Raw genomic sequence first — 25,539 nt, forward strand, 5'->3', positions numbered from 1 at the left:
TGCAGAAAAAAAGAGAGGTGTTTTTTTTTTTTTTTTGCATTCAGTGTGAACGCGGCATATTTTTTACCGAATTCGGTGTGAAAACAGCATAATGCCAGTGTGAACATAGCAAAACTGAACACGATGAAAATTGTCCCATCGTGTTACTCGCACGTAAATGGCAGCTGGAGTTTTTTTTGGGCATTTTGAAAACCGTGAAAATTTGCCCTCAGCAGTTGTGGTTGTGCTTGCGTTAGCTAGGAGAGGCAGCTAACAGCTAACGTGGTTTGCAACGAAAGAGTCTCCGTGCCCTGAAGAGAAGTGAACCAACACACTACACTCTTCTTTATTTATCAGATTCTCGCTCAAGTTGAAAAATTTCAACTTCTGTTTTGTCCAACGCGTCCACCATGTTCATCGCGCGGCCTGGCAAGAATTCACATCTTTGCATTGACTTTGTATACATACAACAAAAAACTGGACATAAACACGCAATAAACATGCAAAGCGCTTGCATCGGGTTCGGTGTAAACACACCATTAGAGCTGAGTGAGATATGGCAGGCAGGTCAAGCACTTCTGCGCATATTTGAAAGACCGTAAGTTTTTTTGGTGTATGAACCAGGCGAGCAATTTCATTGAACTGAATAGGCCCCATCTTGTGTATCAAGCTATTATTATTTATCAGTGGTTATTCCTTCGTCTACCATCACCTCTAAGATTTTTTAACATTTTTAGTCTGGTGTAAGAAGTAATGGTTAAGACTGTAGACAGAGGGATTTTTTCAACCTTTGGACGGAGCCACGCTAACCGTTAGGTTATTTTGTTTCCAGTCTTTATGCTATGCTATGCTAACTGGCTGCGGACCGATATGAGAGTGGTAACAGCCTGCTCATGTAACACTTCAAACATATTTCCCCTAAAAAATTCTCCTTAAAGGTAATCTGTACAATAGCAGACAAACACACACAATGCCAGTTCTCCGACACAGACATACAGTGGACATACACAGTGCAGAGGGATACAGAACATATAGCATGAGAGGATACATACGTCTTGACTATACAGTCCAATCCAGTGGGGGACTGCCAATCTATTGACAAGGACAGTAAGGAAAGCCTGGTGGTAGGCATCTGTAACGCTCACTAGGTCAGAATCATTCTCTATGCACATATGCATCGCGTCGTACCAGCTCATGTTGCCAGACACAACCTTGTAGCTGCGGCTCCTGTACTCAATATTTTCAGGGAGAGGTTGGTGATAGGAGTGGGTGGGGGGTTTGGAAGTGTCTGTAACAAGAAAAAATGAATAAAGAGAAGAGTGGGAAGAAGGACAGAGGTATTACTTCACGGTGTTAATGTTAAACACATATGCAATTTATGTATAAACAATTACCTATCAGTCAGGACAGGTAACCCTCATGTTGTCCTGGGGTCATTCGGACCCCAAATGAAATCTTTTGCTGTCAAAATATGTTTCCTTATATTTATGTAAACAAGGTCTACTGGCCCTAAATTCCAAAACAAAGGGATAAATGTGTGGTAATGGGTTGGACTGAAGTAAGACTAAAGGTGTTACACAGAATTGATTGACAATTTCTATAATATGCTTTAAATAACAGTCAAACCAGGCGGGGTCATTTTTGGCCCCAGATGACAAAAGGTGTATGGCAATCGGGAGGATATTACGAGGGCATAGTTTTACATTTTGGGCTTAATGTTTTCTTTGCTGAGAGCTAGAAATGGATACTGCTCTCATATCTGAGGAGTAACTTCCTTACTTGAGTGTCGTATATGCATTACGCTATCTCTCATGTATTTAGCCAATGCTTCATCCGAATCAAGATACAACGTGTTTGTTAGTTAGCTTTAAAAGTGCTGATAGGTTAATTTTTCGGTATCTTTGAACAGAGCCATGCTTTGTTTTTCCAGTCTTCATGCTGACTTAAGCTAACTGTTTCCTGGCTTTAGCTTCATTTTTACTCACAGATATGAGAGTATTGTCGACTCTAAGCAAGAAAGAAGAAAAGAAAGTAAATAAGTGCATTTTCCAAAATTTAGAAATCAAAGCCATCAATTCTTTTAATCAAATAATGCAAGGCAACATGAAAGAAGGGGCCCAGTGCGTCCATAGAAATGTGTCAGGCCACCACGTTATTGTATTTTTTTAATCAAAGGAAAATATATTTCAACCATATTTTCCCATAAATGTAGCCATTGTGTTTCTATGGTTCATGCTAACTTTGCACTTCAGGATACAGGAAACAAGGATATTGGTGCAAGCTTTGTGAGCCTCTGACATCTTCCCAAATAAACATGATTTTTACATGAATTATTGCAAGTGCAAGTCTAACCAAAAGCAAATACAGAAAACAGCCACCTGAAACTGCAATTATGGCTAACTACTATTATGACAGGAACATTATTGTTCCAGGTTGTGGTACTAAGACTTTTTCCACTGTGAAAAACATGTCCTGATACACTGACAGTGCAACAACGTGACGCTTGTGGAAATACACTGAACCAAAGCTGAGCCCTCCTCGGCTGCAGAGGACTGCCTTTGACTATCTCCACAAAAATACCATCCACAGGCAGCAGAAGACCGAATGTAAAAAAATAATAAAAATAATAATAATAATTAGCAAGCTACCTTTCCTTAGCTGTGCTTACCAAAGATTACCTTGACATACGCACATGGAACATGTGAAAATCTGAATTTTGTGGAGAAAGGACGCAATTACCAAGTGTAACGGAAAAATAATATAACGAGTACTGTAATACATAACTGTTGACATGAAGTAATAAGTAATCACATTACTTTTAAAAAACGTAACAGTTATAAATAACAAATTAGACTTGGAGAAACAAGCCCTACGTTGGTCACAATGTCCACATTTATGGAAAACACACCAGCCAGCCAGAAATTTCTTTTAAAGACACAGTAAGTAACATCAGAGTGCAGATGCTGTAGAGCCCTCCGTGGAGTGAAAGTGTCACAGTCTTAAAGTATCCATGTATGACAAAATTTCAATATGATTTTACGGCACCCCTTAGGTGTGCTTTGTTGCACTTGTAACCACACTCAACAGTGATGTCACAGTACACTTGTGAGTCACTGCTACATGGTGAGAAAGGTTAAAACACTGGTGATCAACAAAGATGATTTTTTTATTTGCATTTATTTGCATTTTTTATTTTTATTTGATTTTTTATTTGCAGTTTACTTTAAGGTACTCTGTAATGTGCCTTTAAATTTCATTGTGTTTTCTATTTTTTTGTGTATTTAACAATATGTCTGTAAAGTTTTTTCAGTTTTGTTCATATTTCTCTATTTGTGGGCCAGTTTCACACTGCGGCTGTCAGGAAAGAAAACACTTGTCAGCACTCTCGATTCTACTTCGACACAGCAAAGAGAAAAAGTTATAGGAGAAGATAAGAGACCGTTCAGCATCAGAGAGCTGGAGTGGTTTGACAGCAAGAGACAGACAGACATGCTGAAAAAGAGTCGGAGAGACGATGACAGACAGACAGTGACACAATAAAACAAAATATAAAGAAATTGAGGGATTCTCACCTTGAGGTTTTTGACAAACAAATCCATACCCACTCTCACTGCACTTCTCATCGTACCACTTCCCTGTCAGGTGGAAGTTGTGGTTGTTGGACAGAACGGTGCACAGCGGCTCATCAGCAAATCCAGTGAGCCACTCGTCCTCCTGTGAGTACATAAAGCACACATGAATACACAGAAATAAGAGAGACACCTGAATGTGCACAAAACGCAGATTTTTCTTACCAAAGGAGCATTTTGGTTAGAAACATCTGATTACAAAGACTAAACTTCTGTCATATGTGCCGCTAACAGTGAGTTGATGTATCCACAGGGTCTTACAGTGAGGTAGCTCTTTGGTTCAATTGGGGACCAGTTGGTGAAGCTGACTGATTTCCCATTGGTCCATCTCATGGTGTCCTCATCTCGCAGTCCGATCCACACACCCACGGCGCTTCCCTGGAGCAACATGGTGATGTAGGCTGCAGAAATGATGACATGACAAAAGGAAATAAAAATAAAAACACAACAGTGTTCCTTTCTGACATCACAAAAACAAAGTGATTCATCGGACGGTTGTGCAGCTCACTTCGCCTCTACCTTGTTCAATCTCGTCTTCTACAGCGACCAGCGTTCCACCGAACGAGGAGCAGATGGACTGGGCATCTTTCCAACTCTTCCCATCCTTTGGGCTGTCAGGGAGGTGAAGCAGGAGACACTGCCAACACACACACACACAAACAAAACATGAATATCACATTGTGAAATGCAAATTATTATTCCAAAATAAACACCGGGACTGTTGTTTGGAGAGGTCGAGAGTCACTGTTAAAAAAAAGCCAAGCATGTAATCATGTAGAGAAGGACATGATGTCATGTTACTGGTGAAACAAGAACAATGTTTGGCAGCTTTTATGAATCGACAAGAGTTCTGCTTCTTATGATTAAATTTGAGGAAAACCATGTTACTTTACACAAAACATTAACATCTTCACTCGTTACATCCTGTGTAGCTGGAAAAAGCACGTTAACGTCCACTTTAAGACGAGTTTGATAGGAGTGCCCTTGTGGCAGTCGACAGTTTGAGTTTGCGGGGAACTTTGTTTCATGTTGTTCTCATCTCTCTCACTGCCCTCATCTCCTGTCACTCTAATGAAGGCATTAAATATCGTAATTATTCTTTTTTCCATATTTTATGATCAAGGAAAGGACAGACATTGCTACAAGGCTTTCCATTCTGTTTAACATGCAGGTCGATGATACAAGACTGCATCTATTCAACATCAGCAGGTCTCATCTTGATAGTAAACAGTAAAGAATGTCCATCTCCATGCCCATTTTGGGCATTTTCATTTATTTATTGACAATATTTATTTCATTTCCCATTTAATTTTCTTTTTTTTTTTTTTTACGAATTTATTCATGTTCATATTGATTTACCATTTATTTATATACTATTTTCCACATTGAGTATAAATTCCCCTATTTATTTAATTTCCCATTTTACATCTTTATTTATTTATGTTTAAATGTATTTATTTGTGTAATTATTTACACATTTATTTATGTATTATTTTCCCTATTTGCCTCCCCCTTTATTTCCTCAAGGACATTTCCTTTTGTCTGGACGCTCTGTCTAACAGTGGCACGTACAGTCCTCCATATAGAATAAGTGATTTATATCTACATATGGAGCTGGTCCTCTCCCACAGACTCCATGTCGTCTCTGTCCAAAACGGACAAATCCAACACTTGCTCTAGATAGGGCCATTTGCATTTTTTTACTCAGCCAACGTAGTTCTCCTACATGCGCAAAAGATGCCACTAAATCCTACACACTAGAATTTTAATTTGAAAAGATTTTACATGCTACCAAAGGAAAATAACTTCAAAATCTTTCTTTTATCACCCAATATTGTAGTTTTACTAGCATCTACATTACTCGTCCATATCTATCCATATATCCATATTCATATTTTAAGGGAGACTAAATTTTGAAATCTAATACTGATTTGGATGATTTAAAAGAAGATCAACTGGTTTTGCTCTTCAGTGAGATTGACTCAGCTTCATCAGCAGGGGGTTTGTCAGAAATTGTCAACATAACTCACTCAAGAACAGTGAATGCAAACAAAAACATCCTGCTTAAACCCCAGATGGGAATTTGGGAATTTAGAGAAGTAAGAGAACAGGGTAAAATGAGCTTCTTTTATGCAGTTTTCATTGTTACAACAGAAGAATTGTATAATTTAAAGTGGTAACACTTTATTTTAATGCCCCAGTGTATCATTTTTAAGTCATATAAAGACAGTGAATAATTAGTTTATACCACACTATCATGTAGTTATAAGTAGATTAACACATTTTAACAATTATAATTTCTCTTCAGAATACTTTTTTTCTACAACTGTTTTACTATATTTTCATTAATTATTTGTTTAAACCCCAACCTACACCCCAACCTGCTTTTATCTGCTCACAGCTACATTTTAAATGACATTTTAAATGACTATAAAACCATTTTATTTATGTACCGCCTATAAATGCTTAATAGGGGGTTAAAGTATAGTGTTATGTCGTTAAGTTATTTTATTTTCCCCACAAGAATCAAATATCTCATTTTACCAATTTTACTAATATGTGACCAACGTGTTTAATTAAGATTCAATGAGAAAGTATTTTTAAGTGTTTGACTTGACTGACAGGTTAAAAACACACATAAATGATGGCTGTTGCTGCTGCACCCAGCTCAGCTCCACCCTACCGCCTTAATTTAGATTTTTTTGTCTCCAAAAACAATAAAACACTAGCAAATTATAAACAAATGTCAAAATAAGCCACCAGAAAATCATGGATTATGTCACATACAACACATACATATAGTTCCACAGTTTTTGTTTCGTTGCTTTAGTCTTTAACATGGGTCATAAATCAGTGATTTAACAGTGTGTATGCATGTGCGTGTCCAAACGAACCTTGTGGCCAAAGTAGAGCCATTCCTCCGGACATCCTCCGATGTAGTGCGGCTCCCTGGGAGTCTCCACCACAGACACAGTCTTCCTCTTGCAAACGTAGCCGTGGAGATCGCTGCACTTACTCGGCGACCATTTTCCTGCGACATACCAGGAAAACCTCAACACACTGTAGCATGTGCAAGTTAACATGCATCAGTGAGGGTTTCTAAATATGTTTACCTGATGAAGAGGACATTGTGATACACAACCTGTTTGTCCTCGGGGCACCACCGGCCCTCCCCTCTGCCCAGTTCTGAAAGTCTACCTCCGTCTTGTCGCTCCACCTGCAAAGAAACACAAAAATACATTTAATAAATGGCCCTAGATGATGTCCAGACGTAACCTTTCCCACAAGCCTCTACCGCGCCTTGTTTGTGTAAAGAAGTAGAAGAGTAACTCAGTAAAAGCTTTTTGTTTTTGTTTGCTTAGACACTCAAATTGTTTATAAAAATCTTGAGTTCTACTTGTTAGATTTCTTTTTCTATTTGGAAACGCCTGGAGCCTGTTTTTCCTTTTTAGCTGAGCTCTGCGTCTTGTTATATTTTTGTCAGGACCACTTCAGTCGAAGAAAATTTTATTTCCATTCCCAGTATGATAATTTGGCGGTATGGCTCTGTGCTGTTGACCTCTCTGCCCTTCCTCATGCCAACATGGAAACCCAAAGGCAGAGCAAGTGCACCAGAGCAGTCACCAGTCCTCAATTTACTAAAACTTGCCCATCATTATTCTCATTTAAAGTCTAACACAAAAAACACCTGTGCTGTAGTAAATGTGTGAACTGTGATTATGTGTCTGTTCCATTTATGATTATTATAACTTCTTCTTTGTCTGTTACATTGTCATGTTAAGGAGAGAAATACCTTCAGTATTTGAACAGACTGTAAATTCTACAGGGGAGGTTTTCACTATGAGCACTATGTTTGCTTTTTTGTTTGTTTAGTTTTTTTTAATGTTTTTATTATTTATTTCTATCACATCTTGTGTGCTAATAAAATTCAATTAACACTGATAAGTCAGACACAGCTGGGGTGGAGGCAGGCTGCATAGTGGCTAGCAGAGGAAGCAGCAACAGTAAAGCAGTTTGTAAAGGGCGCCCTGAAATGAGAATGCAATTCGGATGCATGTAAAACAATCACGTGATCTATCAGCTGACTCCCTCCCATCAATCAGCTGATCCATCAGTTGTTTTGGCTGCGTGAGTTTGTTTAAACCGGGGGGGCTTCTGGCTTTATTGTATAAAGCACTGTGTATCACAGTTTTTCTTGTATTAAAAATGCTATACAAAAATAGTGACTAATTGATTGATTGATTGATTGATTGATATGCAACATTACATCATTACCTCTGGCTTACTTTGACATATTTCACTGATTACAACACTGCACCTGTGAGCCGCACATGCAACCATTTGCAACTAGTACGCAAGCAATGCTCCCAAATTTCTCTTGTGAAACAGGACCCTTGGTTGTAACTACATCAACATTTCTTTACTTAACATCTTTCGACTGCTTCATTAGGATCAATAGCAGCGACAGGAAATGTTAAACTCCAGGCACACACACCTGACCTCCTCTCCAGGCCCGTCAACAGACAGGCCGATCCACCAGTCGGTCGGGCCCAGGGAGAGCTGAGGAGACACAGTGAAAGGAACAGAAATGAAAAGGAGCTTACTTCACTTTTACAATCCTCCTCACTGGGCAGGAAGATCAGCTTTTCAGAGTCTCTCTGACATAAGCGTCCATTCAGCCGCTCTCCTTGGCCCGTGCTTCGCCTCTTTCATCGCCTTGTTTTGTTTCCTTTATCCCCTCACAAGCCTCAACACCACAAGAGATTTCTTTTGTGTGGTCCAAAAGGCCACTGCTGAAAAACAGCCTTTCTCTAACTCCCTGTGTGTGTGTGTGTGTGTGTGTGTGTGTGTAGGCACTCGAGCGTGAAAGTGTCCGCATATGAGGTACGTTTCCACTTGCTCGAAGTGTGTCTGTAAACACTTGAGTTTGTATGAGAGTGTATTGTGTTCATGCACGTGTTTGTTTTTCACTGTGTGTGTGTGTGTGTGTAAGCGTGTGTGAACTGTTAGGAGAATGGCCTTATTGGGCCATTCAGTGGAGAAGAGTCTCTGTAATTAAGCAGATGTCTTTGACTGTGTGCTCCTGTGTGAAATTGCGCTCCTGCTCAATGACAACATAACAAGTGTTTGTGTCTCAGTGCACCTGGCATCAGTGTGATCACTGCACGTAGATGGTGGGAGCAAAAGTGAATGTCAGAAGTTTTTCCTCCTAAACTCATGGTATGAGAGGTAAAGGGAAGGTAAGGATTTATTCACAAAAACACTGAAGCTTCTTTTTGTATCTCCACGGCTATAATACTACTTTAATGTGGAACAAACTAATTTCAGATTTGTTTTTTTTTTGTTAAGTTATAGTTATAAATAGTTATTTTTGTCTTTTAAAATATGTCAAAATTGTTATTTCTGAATGAATAAGCTGTAAAATAGATATTAATGTGTTTAAGACAAAAAGACATTTTGCATATTGCATGTTTTATAATGAATAATGTTTTAAAAGGGAGACTGCAGAATAAATTAGACCTTTAAAATTATTACTGAAATTAAATTAAATTATTATCAATCATTACTGAGTCAATACATTTTCATAAAATGTTACAGTAATATGGGTTATCACAATTATATCATACAAATTTTTGCTGCATATGTAATATTATCTTTTGGAATTTTTATCATTTTAGCCACCATAATTATACCATAAAATTTTGATTCTGCCAAATATCTTAGGGTTTATATTTTTATGAAATTCACCGCCATGTCCAGTTTAAAAAGTGGATATTGACAAAAATGTATATGCATGTTATGTCACAGGGAAATAAAGCACTGGCAATAACAGACCCGCCGCAAGCGCTCCTTGATAAAGTGCAGCTCCTCTCTGGAGTGAATGGACACCAGGTAAGCTCCCATCATCTGGCAGGCCAGAGAGACAGTGTCCCAGTTAAAGGGCTGCTTCGCCAGCAGGTACTCAGCTCCACGGTAAAACACCCAGGGCTCGCTCTCTGTGGGGGAGCCAGGCAGACAATTATACTTTCATATACATTTTCAAGCAATACCATTTCAAAATACTGGTGGTTTTAATGAATAAATAATTAAAGTTCTAACTGCTGACTGACAGATGCTGTTTCACATCTAATGACGCCATTCCAAACTGCAGAAATACAGTTGACTCAGTTGCTACTTTAAGTTTTACCCTCTAACAGCCGTTGTTGCCACATGGTTGAAATTTTTTGCGATCAAATTGCTTTTTCAAAAAACTTGGCAAAACCCAATTTCATTTTATACAAATGTTTATTTTAGTATTTCGAATATACTGTAATTCTAGTCAGTTTTTCTATATTAAATTGACTTTTTTTATAATACATTTTACACATTTTTGATATTTATCTTTATTCTGAAGTTACTTCTATTTTCAAATTTTTTTATATTGCATTGGCAATTTTTAGCATATGTTTTATACCAATTTTTATTCTTTTACAAGATTTATTTTTATTTATTATCATAATTATTATAATTATTACATACATACATACATACATACATACATAATTATTTTTACATATTTGTGTACACAGTTACTTTTAGTTTCAGATTTCTGTTATATTAAATTGACTTTTGCACTTTTTACAGTGCAGTATACTGGAATATAAAAAATAATGTGTATTTTGCAAGGGCATTTCTTAGTTTGGCTGTAAAGGGTTAACAGTGTCCAAAGAAATGTTACATTTTTGGTTAGACAGTAATTGGCAGTCCTTTAGCAGATGTTTTTGTGTTTCTGTTGTCACAGACCAGCAGATTAAAGCTGTTTAATGCTTGTCACTGCAGTCCGACTAAACGGTGTCAAGTCTTTACAATAAGCTCATCTCAAAGAAAGTTATCCTCAAAGTCTGGAACAAAGAGATATCCCCCTGTTTTGAAACCTGGCTTACGGAGTTCTCTAATACTTTATACATGGAGAAAATTCGATATGAGATGTCAGGGAAAGCAGGGAGATTTAAACAGATTTGGCAACCCTTCCTTGATTATACCACAGCTCTGCAAAGACCCTCATGACACCTCACTGACTTTAACTTTCAGCTGAATATTTGTCTTCATGTACTTCTCATAATGTAATATAATTTTATCAAAGGACGACCACAGAAACATACTTAACAGAGCACACTGCTCTTTTTCTCCCTCTCTCGCCTACATGTGTGGGGAGTAATGGGAGGAGGTGAATAATGTTCCTTTTTCTGCCACCTCAATGTTTTTTTCTTTTCTCAATGGAAAAAAAACTTAAATAAAATATTTATAATACTGGTATGATTGACTGTAATTAGTTTAGTTTTGCTTTGGGTTCTATTTTTATTTATTTTACCTTTATTTATACAGGTAATCTCATTGAGACTCAGGGTTTCATTCTCATTGTGGATTCAATGGTCAGTCAGCATTTTCTTCCAAATGCTAAACCTGTCAGCCTGTAATTAAATAATTCCTGAAAGAATGCTGTGGAGTAATTACTGCAAACTAAGCCTTTTGAGTGCAGTCATTTGTAGCCTTGTTTACCCTGCCATGCCATATTTTATCTAGCTTGCTTTGAATCATATAATTGTAGAGACATAAACAATATTTTCAAAATCAGTGTCAATTAATGCTTTTGTATGCCAGAAGCAATAAAAAAGTAAATTAAAATTGCACTTACGCTCAGTGTACCAGTAGGGTTTCCTCAGTTTATCACCTGCAACATAAATCAGAGTTTGATAAAGTAATGCAGCACTGATATGGGTGCAGTATGTCTGTGTGGAGAGTGGTCCTACGAGGACGTTTACCTCTGGCCAGCTTACAGATCCACTCGTGTTTGGCGTCACAGGGCTGCGGCGTGAGAACATTGGTCAGGTCGCTGTACACAGCACAGTCCCTCCTGTCGTCCTCCTCGTTTTTATCCTCTATAAAGGAGGTCACCACCTGCACCACAACATACACACAACAAAACCATCATGCATTTATACTAATATTTCTGAGTGTAAAAACACGGCATGTGAGCGTACTTACAGGAGAACTATCAGACCACTCCCACGCTCCGAGATGTTCAGGGTCTCTCTTATTTAAACCTACCCAGAACCAGCGACCTTCTGTTCTAAAAAAGAGGAGCAGAACAACAAAAACACACTGCAACTTAAGTTCATCTGATCAAGTGTTTTAAACAAAATTTTTGTCAGCAATGTTGGCAACTTTTTCTTCCCAATAAGCTTACTAAAACTATCCTCTCTGGTTAGATGTAAAACACGTGATAAAGTGGTTGTATGCTAAATTTCTTCAATTAAATTCCAATTAAATTGTGAAAAAAAAAAATCTTGTCACTGGCCCACAAAACATGCATGCACAGAATTAACTATATCTTGGCAGCAACTCAAACAAAACCTTAGGTGTATTTTTTATCCCAACCTCCATTTCAAAAAATCATATCAGCAAGACTGTTTTAATCATCTGAAAAAAAAAATCACGAAACAGTAAGTTTAAAGTTGTAAAGCTGCAGAGGTTGTTGCATGTGCCTTTGTCTCTTATTGACTAGACTACAGCAATGGTCTTTTAAAATGTGTAAACCAGAAATGGCTTAACAGGCTCCAACTGCTACAAAATATGGAAAGAATCTGCTGTGCGTGTAGATTTAACCCTCGAGGTGTTTGTGCCTTTGCTATCAGGGCAGCTTAACTCTGGTATGATCTACCTGAGGAGCTCAGGCTAACTAAATCATGATCTTGTTTTGAGTCATGTCTTAAAACCGATTCGATGTTTGACGTGTCATGTTTTATGAGCTGCACATCCTAGATTTTTATCTTATGTTTTTGCGTTAATTGATTTAACTCCTGTATGATCTGATTTTATTATTTGTTGTACGTAAAACACCTTTTAACACAGATTTTCAAATGTGTAACACAAATAAACTTTTAGCGTTATTATTAGCAATAACATCCTAAGATATGACTAAAATGACCAATCACTTTACAAATTTCTCATCTGACTGTTTACATCTTCATATCGCCCAAACACTGCAATTCAGGAATTTGATATTTCACAATTCATTTCTTGGTTACACGACTTATTGTGGTTTCTTTCACTGGAGGCATCCTGTAGAAAAGTAATCATCTGTAGACACATTATAAAACTCCCCCAAACCACATTTCATCCTCAGGAGCCTGTAATTAAATTGTGTACCCGCTGCTCTACGCACATGAAATAAAAACACCTAAACTGATACATTTATCAGTTCCCAAAACATTCCTGCACTGATGAGGCCCAGAGGGCTGTACCAACCCTTCAAACATGGTACTGAGGAGCTGCTTAACAAACACCTGCTCCTCATAGTGGTGGAAACTGGCCAGCTGAGCCCCAAGGGCCTGGCAGAAGAAGTCTGCTTCCACCCAGGAACGTTTCATCAGGACTTTCTCATTGTGGAACACCTGGGAGAGAAACACTCACTGTCAGCTACAACAAACAACGTCAGTAAGGATTTAGATGCATCAAACAGTTTTTGTGTTACTCTTCTGTATATTTTTATATTCCGTGTGTATTTTTCAGTGATTTCAAAAATGGTTCTTTATTCATTGAGGCAGGTAAGAGCATAATGTGTCAGAATTTCAAATCCAGCATATAATATTATGTATACAGGGGGCAGACAAAAGAATAACATTACATTATAGCATTGCTATGCATTTCTGGTGAACCTTACCATGTCCATTTCTCTTTAAACTCTTCTAAAGTTAAATGATTATTTTTTGTGCAGTTTATTTTTGTAGCAGGCATCAACATGGGCTCTGGGAAAATGTGAGGGGTATGTTTCACTTCTTGACAGGGGTAAAATCAATACAGCATAATTTGATATTTTAAGTGACAATATTGTATTGATACACTGGCACCAAATATAGATTTTTTTGTTTACTATATAATTTATTAATACTGCAAATAAAAATTAAACCTTTGGTAGCCTTCTAGAATAATAAAAATCAATTGCTTTTTCAGTTAACAGAATACACTTTCCTGCAATAAAAATGACTGAAATGGGAAACTTTTTGTTTAAAACTTATTTAAAAAGTTTTCACCTTTGGGGACATAAAAAACATAAATTCCCTATAGGTGTAAATGCGATTAAGTTTGTCTGTCATTGTGTGTAAAGCCCTTAAAATCCAGTTTTACATTAAGTGTTTTTAGGGCCACATGTGATTTCTTGGCTCATGCCTGACGTATGAAAAGTTTCCCCTCTTACAAGCTGATGCATCTGGATTAAAGAGGAGAGATAAGGACAGAAGAGAAAGATGAAACGATGACTCAAAAACATGAATTGGGACAAAGAAGTGAGAGGAGCAACGAGAAAACAAGAGGGTGATCTGACCTTAAAACAGTGGAGCAGTCCAGAGTGTGATTCCCACCCTGGAGGACAGGGGGCGAAGGCATCAATGTGGTGCTCCGGCAGCTGGACCTCATGGTAGCTGCTGACGCTCTGCTTGCACACTGAAAAGGCCTTATGGGATTTGCAGTCTTTCACCTCCCAGTGACCCAAAGCCGGGCCACCCGACAAAACAACACATCCACCTGCACTGACTAAGGAAAGAAAAAGGAAAGGAGAAGGTAGATTCACATTAACCAAATCCCCAATTAAACACAATTACAATATACTTTTTCATAATAAGAAAACATAAAACTCACCTGGCTGGTGTTTGTTCCAGTTTGTGAAGGTGAGAGGCACTGAGGAACCATTGTGAGGAAGCCAGCCGTACTCTCCCCTCTTCTCCTCGTCCACAATGCCGATCCAGTAATACCGGCTGCTGTTGGCTCCGCTCTCGCTCAGCAAACTGTTGACAAACGCCTGCTCAAACCTGCCGCCACGAGGGAGAGGAGAGGTGAAAGAGGCTTCATTGTTTCCATGAATAAAACACAGTAAATCATTTGCTTAATAAGCCACCTGCTTTCCATTGTGAGGAGAGGAGCCTTGCAGTAATATCCCATCAGTGCATCCTCAAAGTTCTGCTCGTGGCTAGTCACAGTGTAGCAGGAGTGGCCATGTCGCTTCCAGCCCTGCAGTGTCAAAAAATAACAAAATCAACAAATCAAACTGCATTTGTTTTATTTCAAGCTGCAGCTTTTTCTATATTGCATAGAAAGTAGAATGACTGGCCCGAGGTTGTAGGCCTCAATAAACCAGTCAAACGTACGAATTCTTGAGTTTTGGCGTAAAACATGTTTTGTGAGGTCACAAAGACCTCTGACCACATTATTCTAATCATTTAATCCTTCAGTCCAAGTGGACGTTTGTGCTAAAATTGTTGAAATTCCCTCAAGGTGTTCTTGAGATATCATTTTCACAAGAATGGGACAAACAGATGGACGGACAACCCAAAAACATAACGCCAAGCCAATGCTGTTCCTGGCAAGGAGGGTTAAAACATTATCAAGTAAAGTACATTAATAGAGGTTTTGAAATAAAATAAAATCAGACATATGATGAAGAATCCAAATAATTTAAAAACAGCCGAGGACTCGACTGCAACGATCTGATTTTTAGAAAACGTTTGATTCAATTTTTCCGCATCGGTTTTATATCAATTTTATGTGTAGCTGCGACAGAGAGAGAAATTTCTTATTCTAGTGGTGACATCATAGTGTTAGACAGCCAATTACAATGCTCGATACACAAAGAAGACAAAGACTTGAGTGATTTTTTAGTTTTTTTTAAGAAAATATTTTTGCTCAAAATATGACACACGATGTCACAGCAATAGGACAATTAGTTGGTGAGATATTTCAGTCTGGACCAAAATGGTGGACCAACAGACCGTCAAATACTATCATCCATAGAGCCACACCACTGATAGAAATACATGTTCATATTTCTCAAGTGAATGTATTTTAAAAGTTTCCAGTGACAAAACTCATGTATCATTTTGGTACAACTGTTGAAAACCTTCAAAACTACCCAGTCCTAATCTGGAGTGGCGCTTATCTATGTGTGTGTGTGTGTGTGTGTGTGTATGTGTGTGTGTGTGTGCGTGTGCGTGTTTGGTGGAGTGGTGGGGTTGTTTTGACAACTGGTGTCAATTTGCCCCCCCCTCTTCACCCCAATAACCCATCAACCCCCCATCCTCCATATACATAGGGTCCAGACACCTATACAAACATTTACAAAGAGACAAGCTTTCTTTATATCTAGAGAGTCTTGAGTCATTTTATCAACAAAAAACACAACAGTAAACATTTAGAAGAGCAGACAACAAAGACACTAAAGTGGAGAATATACTTCTGTTTGCTAAAACCCCAGCGGGAATCAAAAAAGACTGTTGGATCTACTGATGTTATGTTCTGCCTTCAGGGCCATTCCCGGCCTCATGATCCAGGGCATGAAGTTGCCCGATGACTCAGGAGTCTGATATTCTTGTAAACAGATTCAGGGAGCAACATGAATGCCAGACAATACGTCAGCAGTCCAGTGAATCAGCTCATTGTGCTTCTGAGGGGGCAACTTGCTCAAAAGTTGAACTGATGCGGGCGTGTGGCTCCGCCTGGTGCACGTCCCGATCTGTATGGAGCTATTGTATCACTGCACAGCACAAAATCTGCCTGACAAACGTAAGCACACGTAACTTCAAATGCTATCGGAAGTAGATCTCTCTTTTTTTTTTTTTTTTAATACAGAATGTGGTGAAATAACTAAAATGTTTAAATTTTATCAAATCAACAGATCAGATTTTTATGGAAAATAATCTAATTACATATATCTTGCTTTTTTGGAGACATCAGCACTTCTTTTTCCAAAACGGAGTTGATCCTTATGGAACAATGTGAAACCAGACATCTCGTGCTGGTAGATCAGGGTTCCTACAACTTAAGGCAAGTGGGATTTAAGATTTGAGTTGAAATTTAGGACCAATTTCACAGTAGTAAGTTTTGATGGAACAAAAACCAATTACTTAAGATAAGGGGGAATTTTATCTTACTTTTTAAATATTTATTGTAACATAACACATGACTTTGGTGATGTTAATTCAAAAGGAATTTCATAAATTAAATCAAATTAAATTACATAAATTTAGATTTTTAAGATACCCATTATTTTGAAAGATTGACTTTTTAATGCCAGTTAAGGCCTTATTTTAAGATAAATGAATTCAAAGCCTTTTAAGACTTTTTAGGGATCCACAGGAACTCTGATGTGACTTTTGCATGTTTCTAATAATAGAGCTGAGCCACATTATGAGTAAAGTCCTATTAGAGAGCATTTAAAAAGATTAAGTGTTGTGTAATCATGTAATATTTGTAATTTGATCCCATTCTACTGCAGAGTTCGGTCAAAGGTCGAGCTACTATACAGAACAGTGTTACTGCCTGGCAGGGTTTCCCTGTCTGTCATAAACCATTGAGTACATGTTGACCTGGATGTGTGTGTGTGTGTGTGTGTGTGTGTGTGTGTGTGTGTGTGTGTGTGTGTGTGTGTGTGTGTGTGTGTGTGTGTGTGTGTGTTCATGTTCGTACCTCAGGACAACCTTCATCCCAGGGTTCAGGCTGATGAACAGGATTCTGGCTTTCTCTCCTACATACAGCGGGCAGTCGCTCATCACATGACACTAACAGCCAGTTACCCTCCTGTGAAAGAAGTGATTTGAGCTGACACGATTACATGATTAACCCTTTAACACCTGGACAAACATCAGTTTTCTTGTGCTGCATTCAGACACCCTTTACTCGCATTTTAACCTCTGAAACCTGAGAAAATTGGTTTGAATTCTTTCAAATACACGGGAAAAACATAGTCAGCAACTTGGCAAGAAATGTCCTGCAAAACAAAAGTAAAAGATGATAAAAGGAAATGATCTGAAAATTAGCTGGGGGGAATTATTAGATATAAGCAAAAAATGCGAGAAAATATATTAACAATTCTCTTAATTATATATTTAAAATGTGGTTAAGGAAAAAAAATGTATTAAATTTTCTTTTGCACTTTCTTGAGATAATTTTGTTGATATTGTTTTTTTCAGGTCATTTTTTTCAAAGTTTTTACTAATCTCTCACTAATTTTTGAGCCATTTCTTGTTAAGTTTCTCATTGCCCCCATCCTGTGTTTTTGAAAGAAAACAAGCCAATTTTCTGAGATATCAAAGGGTTAATCAGTTAATTGAAAGCAACTGAATTGGCAACTATTTTAATAAATAGTTAATCACCATTTGATTAAAAGGGATTTGATGGTTCCAGCTATTCAAATGAGAGCTATAAAAGACAGAAAGAAAGCATTTCCTTATTTTCCCCCTTAAGTGGAAATATAATCCTAAAACATTGCACACACAGGCCCGAAATACAGACACACACACAAACAGGACTAGTTGGGGGTTCAGTACTCGGTGAACTGGCACCTCTCCAGCTACAATCAGTGTTTGGTTCGTACAGGGACATGAACCCTCTGGCTCACAAGCCAAGTCCCTGCAGAATGAGCTTCTGCCGCCCCACTTATTTGTCTTAAATTACAGTTAATTGAATTTCATTGGGTTTTGAACTGCTAGTCAGACAAAACGAGATATTTGAAGATATCACCTGAGGCTCCTGAAAATTGTGATGGACATAAAGACCAAACAACTAAAGCTACAGTTGGTAACTTTAATAAATAAATAACTTTTTTTCACATAAATTGAAACAGTCAACATATCCACACAGCACTAAATAAACAGATAATCAGTGAAAAAAAATCATTCTCTTCTGGCTATTTGAACTCTTTAACGCAGCTGATTGGTTGAATTCCACAGTCCATAAAAAGCACAATGAGGGGGAGAAACATTTTGTTTTCATAGATTATCTGTCTCATGAACTTCTTTCAGAACATAACAACAGTTTAGCAAATATGACACAAGGATTTTTTTAATAAAAGTTACCAACTGTATCTTTAAGGAGCTACACTCACTTGTTAACTGAGCTTCAAGAGGGTTTCTACATAAAAGACCAACGCAGAGTTTCCCACCTTCCTGTCTGCTTTGACACAGAGTGTTGCATCCGTCAGGTTGTGAGGGGGGTGATACTGGTGCCAGAGCGTCAGAGTTACTGGTGAGCCATCAGACCACTCTACAGTCGGTGACGATTCGGGTTTCCAAAGACCGATCCACACCTCCATACTGTCCCCAGAGTCTGCAACACATGAGGATGCATACAAACAAATACTATTCAGTATCCCCTGGTGTTTCTCCAAAGTGTCTATAACATAGAGAACTTAATATGATGATGCTTACAGTTAGCCATGAGGTTGAGCAGCATTTCCACCTCAGACAGGGATTGGATGCTGGTGAGGTTTGCGCCCTGAGAGCCACAGGCCCGGGACGACTGCTGCCAGCTTCCTGCTTCTGCCTCAGACAGCAGCTGGTAGCAGAAACCATTATGAGGCCACCAGCCATTAGCACACTCTGTGTGGATATACTGCCAGTTCTCTGTACAAGGGAGAAGAATCGGGAGAGCAGAGGAGGAGAAATCAGAATGGGACAGACCAGAATAACATAAACTCACAGCAGACATTGTTTTGGTCTAGCCACCAACAGCTCAATAGAGAGAAAGGTCAGAAGTTCGCTCCCCAGGTGCGGCGCAGCTGCTGAAGCCAAGAGCAACAAAGAGCTAAAAGAGCGTCTAGCACTTTGACTCATAATTCATCCCTGCTATAGTCTAGGACACCTCTGAAGGTGCAGGAAAGCGGTCTACATTCATTTGTTTGTGTGTGCGCATGCTCTCACCCAGTGGCTCGGCTCTCCGGGTGTCGTTAGGCGTCTTCTTGCAGATGTAAGGCAGAGCGGACTCACAGGAAAGACTCTGCCAGTGACCCTCATGGGCTGAGCTGTACACGCCGCACTGTCCGTTGTCCTGCAGCGGGCTGGCAGGCAGAGCTGATGGGAACACAGTGACAGGACTAATGTTTTTTACTAACTCAGGTGTTTTCTTCCTCTTGCTTCATCATCGTTGAGAATCCTCCCCAAAAAGCCCCAAACAATTGTTACTGTTTCTGTAAAAACTGATTATTGTGCAGTTTAACAATTACGTCATTAAACCCTAATGTAGGGCTACAGAAATTAACTGAAAAATGATATACATTGTCATATGGCTAAGTACAATATCAAAACCACAGGAAGTGCAACTTTTAGATAAAGTTAAAATTAGTCACAACAAGCAATTATAAATGAAGCGTTGTGGTGCTACAGAGTTGCCCGCCCTAGAAATGATATTAGAGATTTAAGGGAACATGCTTGTATGGTGCAGACCCCAACATAAATCACATATTCTTTTTTTTTTTTTTTTTTTTTTAGTAAAAATGAACTTTTTTACTAAAATTGAGACTCAAATCATAACCCCAATGGGAATTTTTCTTGCATAAAAATAAAATGAGACACAATGCACTCATTCACAATTAAACATTTTAGATGGGGGCTGGATCCTCAATGTAAGCAACAACTGAACAGCCTTCCCGTGAATTTTTCATTTTGCCACACGGACAACAGGCAAGATGCTCTTCACAAACGGCTACTTCTTAAAAACTGGACAGTTCTTTTATTTTAATTATAACATATTGTACATATTTCATATTTATTCATATTTATATATTTCATATCTTGATTTTTGCAATACTTTTTATGCTTTTATTTTGCATTTCATTTTCTCTTCCCATTTTATGTTAAGCACCAACACACCAAAGCTAATTTTTTGTATGCAAAAACCTTGACTACAAACCAGATTCTGATTTTGTAAACAAATAAACAGTACCTGTGGTGAAATTGACCAGTGACAGAGGTGCTCCATCAGACCACTGCCACCCCCGTCCATCCTTCAGGTGGTTCAGCCCGATCCACACCATCGCTCCGACGCTTGCCAGTCGATCTACCAAAAGATACAAACACAAGAATGTCATCAACAAATCTTATCTGATTTCCATGGAATAATATCAGCTGTTCTCTCACGTCACTGTGGGATAAAAAATAATCAGGAGAGCAGATATTGATAAAATAAATATAGAATGACTGAACAAAACCTGCAAGAGCCTGTATGGTCTAGTGTAGTTCTAGTGTAGCGTTCGTGGATATAATGTTGGATGTTTTATTCAGCGGCTGACAGGTCCCTGTATGCGTTTTTTACCAGATGCCTACCTCTGATGTACCTGTGCTCTGCCAGGCTGGTGATGCTGAGCAGATTTCCTCCCTGAGCCTGGCAGGTTGACATCGCCTGACTCCAGGTCAGGATGGTGTACAGGTTGAACTGGTAACACGCACGCAGCTCCTGGTTTGACTCCCAGAAACGCTCACAGCTGGAATCTGTACAGAAAGCCACAAATTAAAACTGCAGCAGAGATCTGAGAAGAAACACAGGTACAAGTGCATTTTTTTTTTTAATTTTTTGTCATAATACTATAAAAATGGTTAGACAAGGAGCACCCTGATATTTCAGCCTGGTATGAAAAGTTAATGTTGCCATTGGTGAGACTACTACATGTGTTAAAAGGTATTTGTAAGGGGCTGCTACTCAATAGCAGTATACCTGCAAGCTAAGAGTCATAAGTATGGGAGTAACAAATATAGACAATAATTGAATACTAACCAGATCTGGTTGTGACTGCTGCTATTGCTGTTTTTTTGTTAGTTAGTTTGCTTGTTGTTTTGTGGTTTCTATTATATCTAGTTTTAATGGTTTGTTAGACACACACTGTACACTGTAAAGCCCTCTGAGGCAAACCATGTTTTGTGATAATGGGCTCTATAAATAAAACTGACTTGACTTGACTTGACACTGATATTTGGTTCAATTTAGTTAGTGACATCAGGAAGTCAGTGTCAGGACGTCTAATCACGCCAATGACAACTTGATGTAAAATACTGACGACTGATGACATTGATATTTGTTGGTTTTAAGCTCTGCGTGTAGCCAAAATCCAATGTCTTACAAACATTTCATGCCAGTGTAATGCTGATTTAGAATAACAGTTGGAAGATATGGAGACTAAAACCTAGTTAGACATTTAAAACATTGTAAACCCAATTTTCCTTCCTACCAAAATCTAACATCTGTCCAACATCTTTCTGAGGTCATAATGACATCAGGAATAAGTAGGTTTTCTTTTAATTACATCAATGTTGCGATCACAGTATATGGTATCCATCTTAAACACTGCCATCTAAAACATGAGTTTTATTTAAACATGTTTCAATGACAAATGTATTTTTTATTTACACATAACACTGCAAAACATAAGTGGACACCCAGACACTACACCCTTACGTGATCCTTGAACATTCCCGTTCAAAAGCATGGAAATGAATATCTTGCTAAAACAACCTCCAGTCTTCTGGACAGGCTTTGTTTCTACAAGATTTTGGATCATGGCTGCAGGGATTTCCTGTCACTCAGTCAAGGGAGGAGTATTGTAGTTGAGCACTCAAGTTGGGTGATGAGGTCTGACTCACAGTCTGACTTCCAGTTCATCCAAAAGATGTTGGATGAGCTCAGTTTCAGCTCTGTGCATGTCAGTTCCCACCAAACAGTCATTTCATTATGGGCCTGGCTTTGTGTATTACGATGTTAAAACTGGAGGTGTCCACAAACTACAGACTGTATAGTCTTTATACTCCTTTCTTGCTTTGGTGTGTCTGTGTTTACCTGGCACGGGACAGAAGCCCCATCTTTCGGCCTCATCGTAGCGAGTGGAGGTAGCACACCACTGAAGATGGTCCTCGCGGCCTTCAGTCGTGCACTCAGAGTACCATTTGTTGTTGTATTTAAAGGGCAAAGCGCAGGGCATCCCATGCGCATTTCCCAACAATGTGTGCGTATCTGCAAATAAAAAGTGTCACGTATGATTTTAAATGACAACGACATGTGCAGACAAGTCAGACAGACACTAAGATGACTGTTTTATGTTGCGTAAGTGTGTCAACTGTCAACAAAGAGACGAAAATAAGTCATGAAACATGAAGGAGATATGTCAGGTGTTTACCTTCGTATGGATACGAGCAGGGCCCCTCTCGGGGGGTGTTGTACCTTTTCCACTCATGATAGGAGTTTTTCTTTACCACCACCAGACGTCCAGCCACAGCCACCTTCCACTGGGAAGCTCCGTAAAGCATGTTTCCATTGCAGCGCCACCACAGCACGGGGAGGGCCATGTCACACTCGAACGTGCCAAGAGGCTGCGTTGTGTCAGAGATGTTTAGGCCCAAGCACATGCTGGTGCCCAGATTAAAGAGGCGATGACGGGAGACCCACTTCCACAGCATGCGGCGCGTGGGCCGCCCGCAGTCCTCCAGCACCAGGTTAGAGCGATCGACCGTGATGCAGCGTTTCAGTGGCTCACTCTCCAGGATAAACAGACCTTTTTCTAGAAAGAGAGGGATGAGACACAAGGAGGAGAGGAAAGGAGGAGGTGTGGAGAGAAGAAGGGTGAGAGACACAGAGGAGGAAGAGAGCAACTGATGAGAAGTTTTTAGCCACAAACATTAAATAAACTGAACCACTTGCTCATTTTCTGCATTGATTTGTGGTGGAAATGTCTTTAATTTGACCAAAATAAAAGTAAAATACCTCTGCTACTTTCATGGTTATTTGGCACAAGGTCAAAACTGAGATACTGTGTTTGTCCTGTTGTTTCTCATCATATGCTATATAACTGAATAGTTTAATTTTGGCAGCAAGATTTAGTTATTAAAACTTGAATTATTCCCGAAGCCTCACATGAGTTATTAGAAAAAAGTGAGTTATAGTTTGCCTGATAAAGATTTATTAATCAATGAGATGTCTCTGTCACCATTTAAATAAATATTGAAGAATAAAGCAATGTATACATTTATTGAGTACTACATTAAGTCTTACTCAACTTGTTATCCTGTGGTGAAAAGGTCACATATCGTATGACAGCGGACCACCACAGTGGGATGCAAATCTTTTTGTCTTCCAAAACCAATAAACATCTTCATGTAACTGGATACAATAACAAAACAGAGGATTTACACTGAATATATACAAATGTCACTGATGAAAAGGAAGAATAATCTGTCCCTTCATGTCACTACTGCACACTGGAGAGGAATAACGAAAGTGTGTATTAGAGGCGTATTTTCAGTGTCCTCTGTGTTTATATTTGAGTGAACTAAACTTCACACAACAACCAGTGTGTGGGATTTAGGGGCATCTATTGGCAGTGATTGTATATAATATTCATAACTATGTTTGAAGTATTTTTTTTAAATAAAAATAATAACTGTCGTGTTTCGGTAACCTTAGAATGAGTCATTTACATACGGAGCGGGTTCTCTGCAACACAGGCTGCCATCTTGCTCTGAAGTAGCCCAGAACAGACAAATCAAACACTGGCTCTAAATCCAGCCATTCATTTTTTCACATTGACCACTGCAGTTCTCCTACACACTTTGCACACGGTACAAATTAAAGTTGGCTACAACCTCACTGCTAGATGCTACTAAAGCCTACAGTATTTGAGGGGGAGAAGAGAGTGTTTACAACTGATGTGGACAAAATGAGTTCATGATTATGGTGAGCTGCTGTAGGAATGCAAAAAACATTTATTATCATATTGAAATAATCTTTTAATTATTTAAAAGATTAATCAGTTATTTAATTTTTAGCATATACGATATCTCACAATTTCTCAGCACTGAGATTGAAATCGCCTGCTTTGTCCACCAACTTTCCAGAACCCAAAAGTTTTCAATTTACAATAACAGTGAACAGACAAAAATGATGACAACCAAAGAATATGGGCCATTTACTGAGTCTAATTCAACATGCAGTGATAGAAAACAGATAATGAGCATATCCACACATAACAGAAGCTGCAATCACTGAATGCATGACGTTATTCATTGATAAACTGATTTATTTTCATTGATTATCACTCCACTAACTGACTGACTGAGGTCAACTGATCAGCTCTGCTGCAAACAGTTAAACGGGCTGCTGTTTATTCTGAGCTGCATGGTAAACATCTATATTTGGACTTTTTCTGATTTAATTTATGTTTGCTTTTAAGAATTCACCTTGGGGACAGACAACAAGGAAAGTACATGCTTGTCTTCAGTACTTTTTTTTCACAGATAATAAACATGACTGTTGGTAACATGAGCCAGGCTGCAGCAGTGGGGCTCAACAAGGGGACTCAAAGTTAGTTTGGGGTCCTCAGGAAACTACGGAATTAAAGTAAAAGTTAAATTTCAATCACGGTAAGATCAGCACAATGACATGTTGCATTCTCTACTCCCTCATACACTTCTCTGTATAGTTATATAATTATCTACCGTGTTAAAAGCACAGGGTGCAGTGTGAGCTTACTTTGCAGAAGCTCATTAACATTATTTTTTTTAAAAAAAGGACAGCTGGAGCCAGATGATTGAACTTACTGTAAAACTCCATAAGCTGGTTTTTCTCCAGCACTTCATCGTCCTCCTCGGTGACACACAGGCAGCTTTTCGCCAACAACACAGCCACACAAACAGCCGCCACAACAGCAGCCCCCGAGTCCACAAAACGACGCGACTGCATTAACATTTCGACGGCGGGATGCGGAGTTGAAGTGCAAATGTCCGCACATGCCGAGGCTCCCGGTCACAGAGAGGAGTATTTGGGGGCTCGTTGTGTTTTTCTGCCTTCATGGAAAAGTTTGTGCCGAGAAGAGTTTTTCAGTGGGGGACCAGCGACGTCACGTCTGACGGAGGAGCTGCTGCTGCTCTCCGGACTGAAGCTGCATTCCTGCCGCCTGTTTTCACTGGGCCCGAGCCATAAAACTTTATTTACACCGAACAAACGGGCTCCAATATACAATACACAAATACAGAAACATAGACAGACAGATAATTAGATAGATAGATAGATTGATATCTAGACAGATAGATAGATAGATAGACTGCACTTTTTAAGGTGATTGAATCAGTGGCGTAAGATAGTT

General features: G+C 38.8%; 1 protein-coding gene across 1 annotated transcript in view; it reads right to left on the reverse strand.

Annotated features, from left to right (window-relative positions):
- The window catches only part of pla2r1 (phospholipase A2 receptor 1), a 33,910-nt gene extending 8,595 nt beyond the window's left edge, over nt 1-25,315 (reverse strand). Inside the window, exons 1-24 of the mRNA XM_042492985.1 lie at nt 24,995-25,315; nt 22,579-22,959; nt 22,242-22,415; nt 20,738-20,902; nt 20,358-20,471; nt 19,337-19,486; nt 18,845-19,039; nt 18,580-18,743; nt 17,106-17,216; nt 14,542-14,654; nt 14,286-14,455; nt 13,972-14,180; nt 12,897-13,042; nt 11,634-11,718; nt 11,411-11,546; nt 11,284-11,319; nt 9,444-9,604; nt 8,104-8,168; nt 6,722-6,825; nt 6,503-6,639; nt 4,128-4,245; nt 3,870-4,009; nt 3,552-3,693; nt 1,032-1,267 (exon numbers count right to left, since the gene is read on the reverse strand). Of these exons, the coding sequence (XP_042348919.1) occupies nt 1,032-1,267; nt 3,552-3,693; nt 3,870-4,009; nt 4,128-4,245; nt 6,503-6,639; nt 6,722-6,825; nt 8,104-8,168; nt 9,444-9,604; nt 11,284-11,319; nt 11,411-11,546; nt 11,634-11,718; nt 12,897-13,042; nt 13,972-14,180; nt 14,286-14,455; nt 14,542-14,654; nt 17,106-17,216; nt 18,580-18,743; nt 18,845-19,039; nt 19,337-19,486; nt 20,358-20,471; nt 20,738-20,902; nt 22,242-22,415; nt 22,579-22,959; nt 24,995-25,142 (3,600 nt within the window). The 5' untranslated portion in view covers nt 25,143-25,315. The remainder of the gene's footprint in view (nt 1-1,031; nt 1,268-3,551; nt 3,694-3,869; nt 4,010-4,127; nt 4,246-6,502; nt 6,640-6,721; nt 6,826-8,103; nt 8,169-9,443; nt 9,605-11,283; nt 11,320-11,410; nt 11,547-11,633; nt 11,719-12,896; nt 13,043-13,971; nt 14,181-14,285; nt 14,456-14,541; nt 14,655-17,105; nt 17,217-18,579; nt 18,744-18,844; nt 19,040-19,336; nt 19,487-20,357; nt 20,472-20,737; nt 20,903-22,241; nt 22,416-22,578; nt 22,960-24,994) is intronic.
- Between the last annotated feature and the right edge of the window lie 224 nt (nt 25,316-25,539).

The sequence above is a fragment of the Plectropomus leopardus genome, chromosome 1, assembly GCF_008729295.1.
Source record: "Plectropomus leopardus isolate mb chromosome 1, YSFRI_Pleo_2.0, whole genome shotgun sequence".
In the NCBI taxonomy this organism is placed as follows: Eukaryota; Metazoa; Chordata; class Actinopteri; order Perciformes; family Serranidae; genus Plectropomus; species Plectropomus leopardus.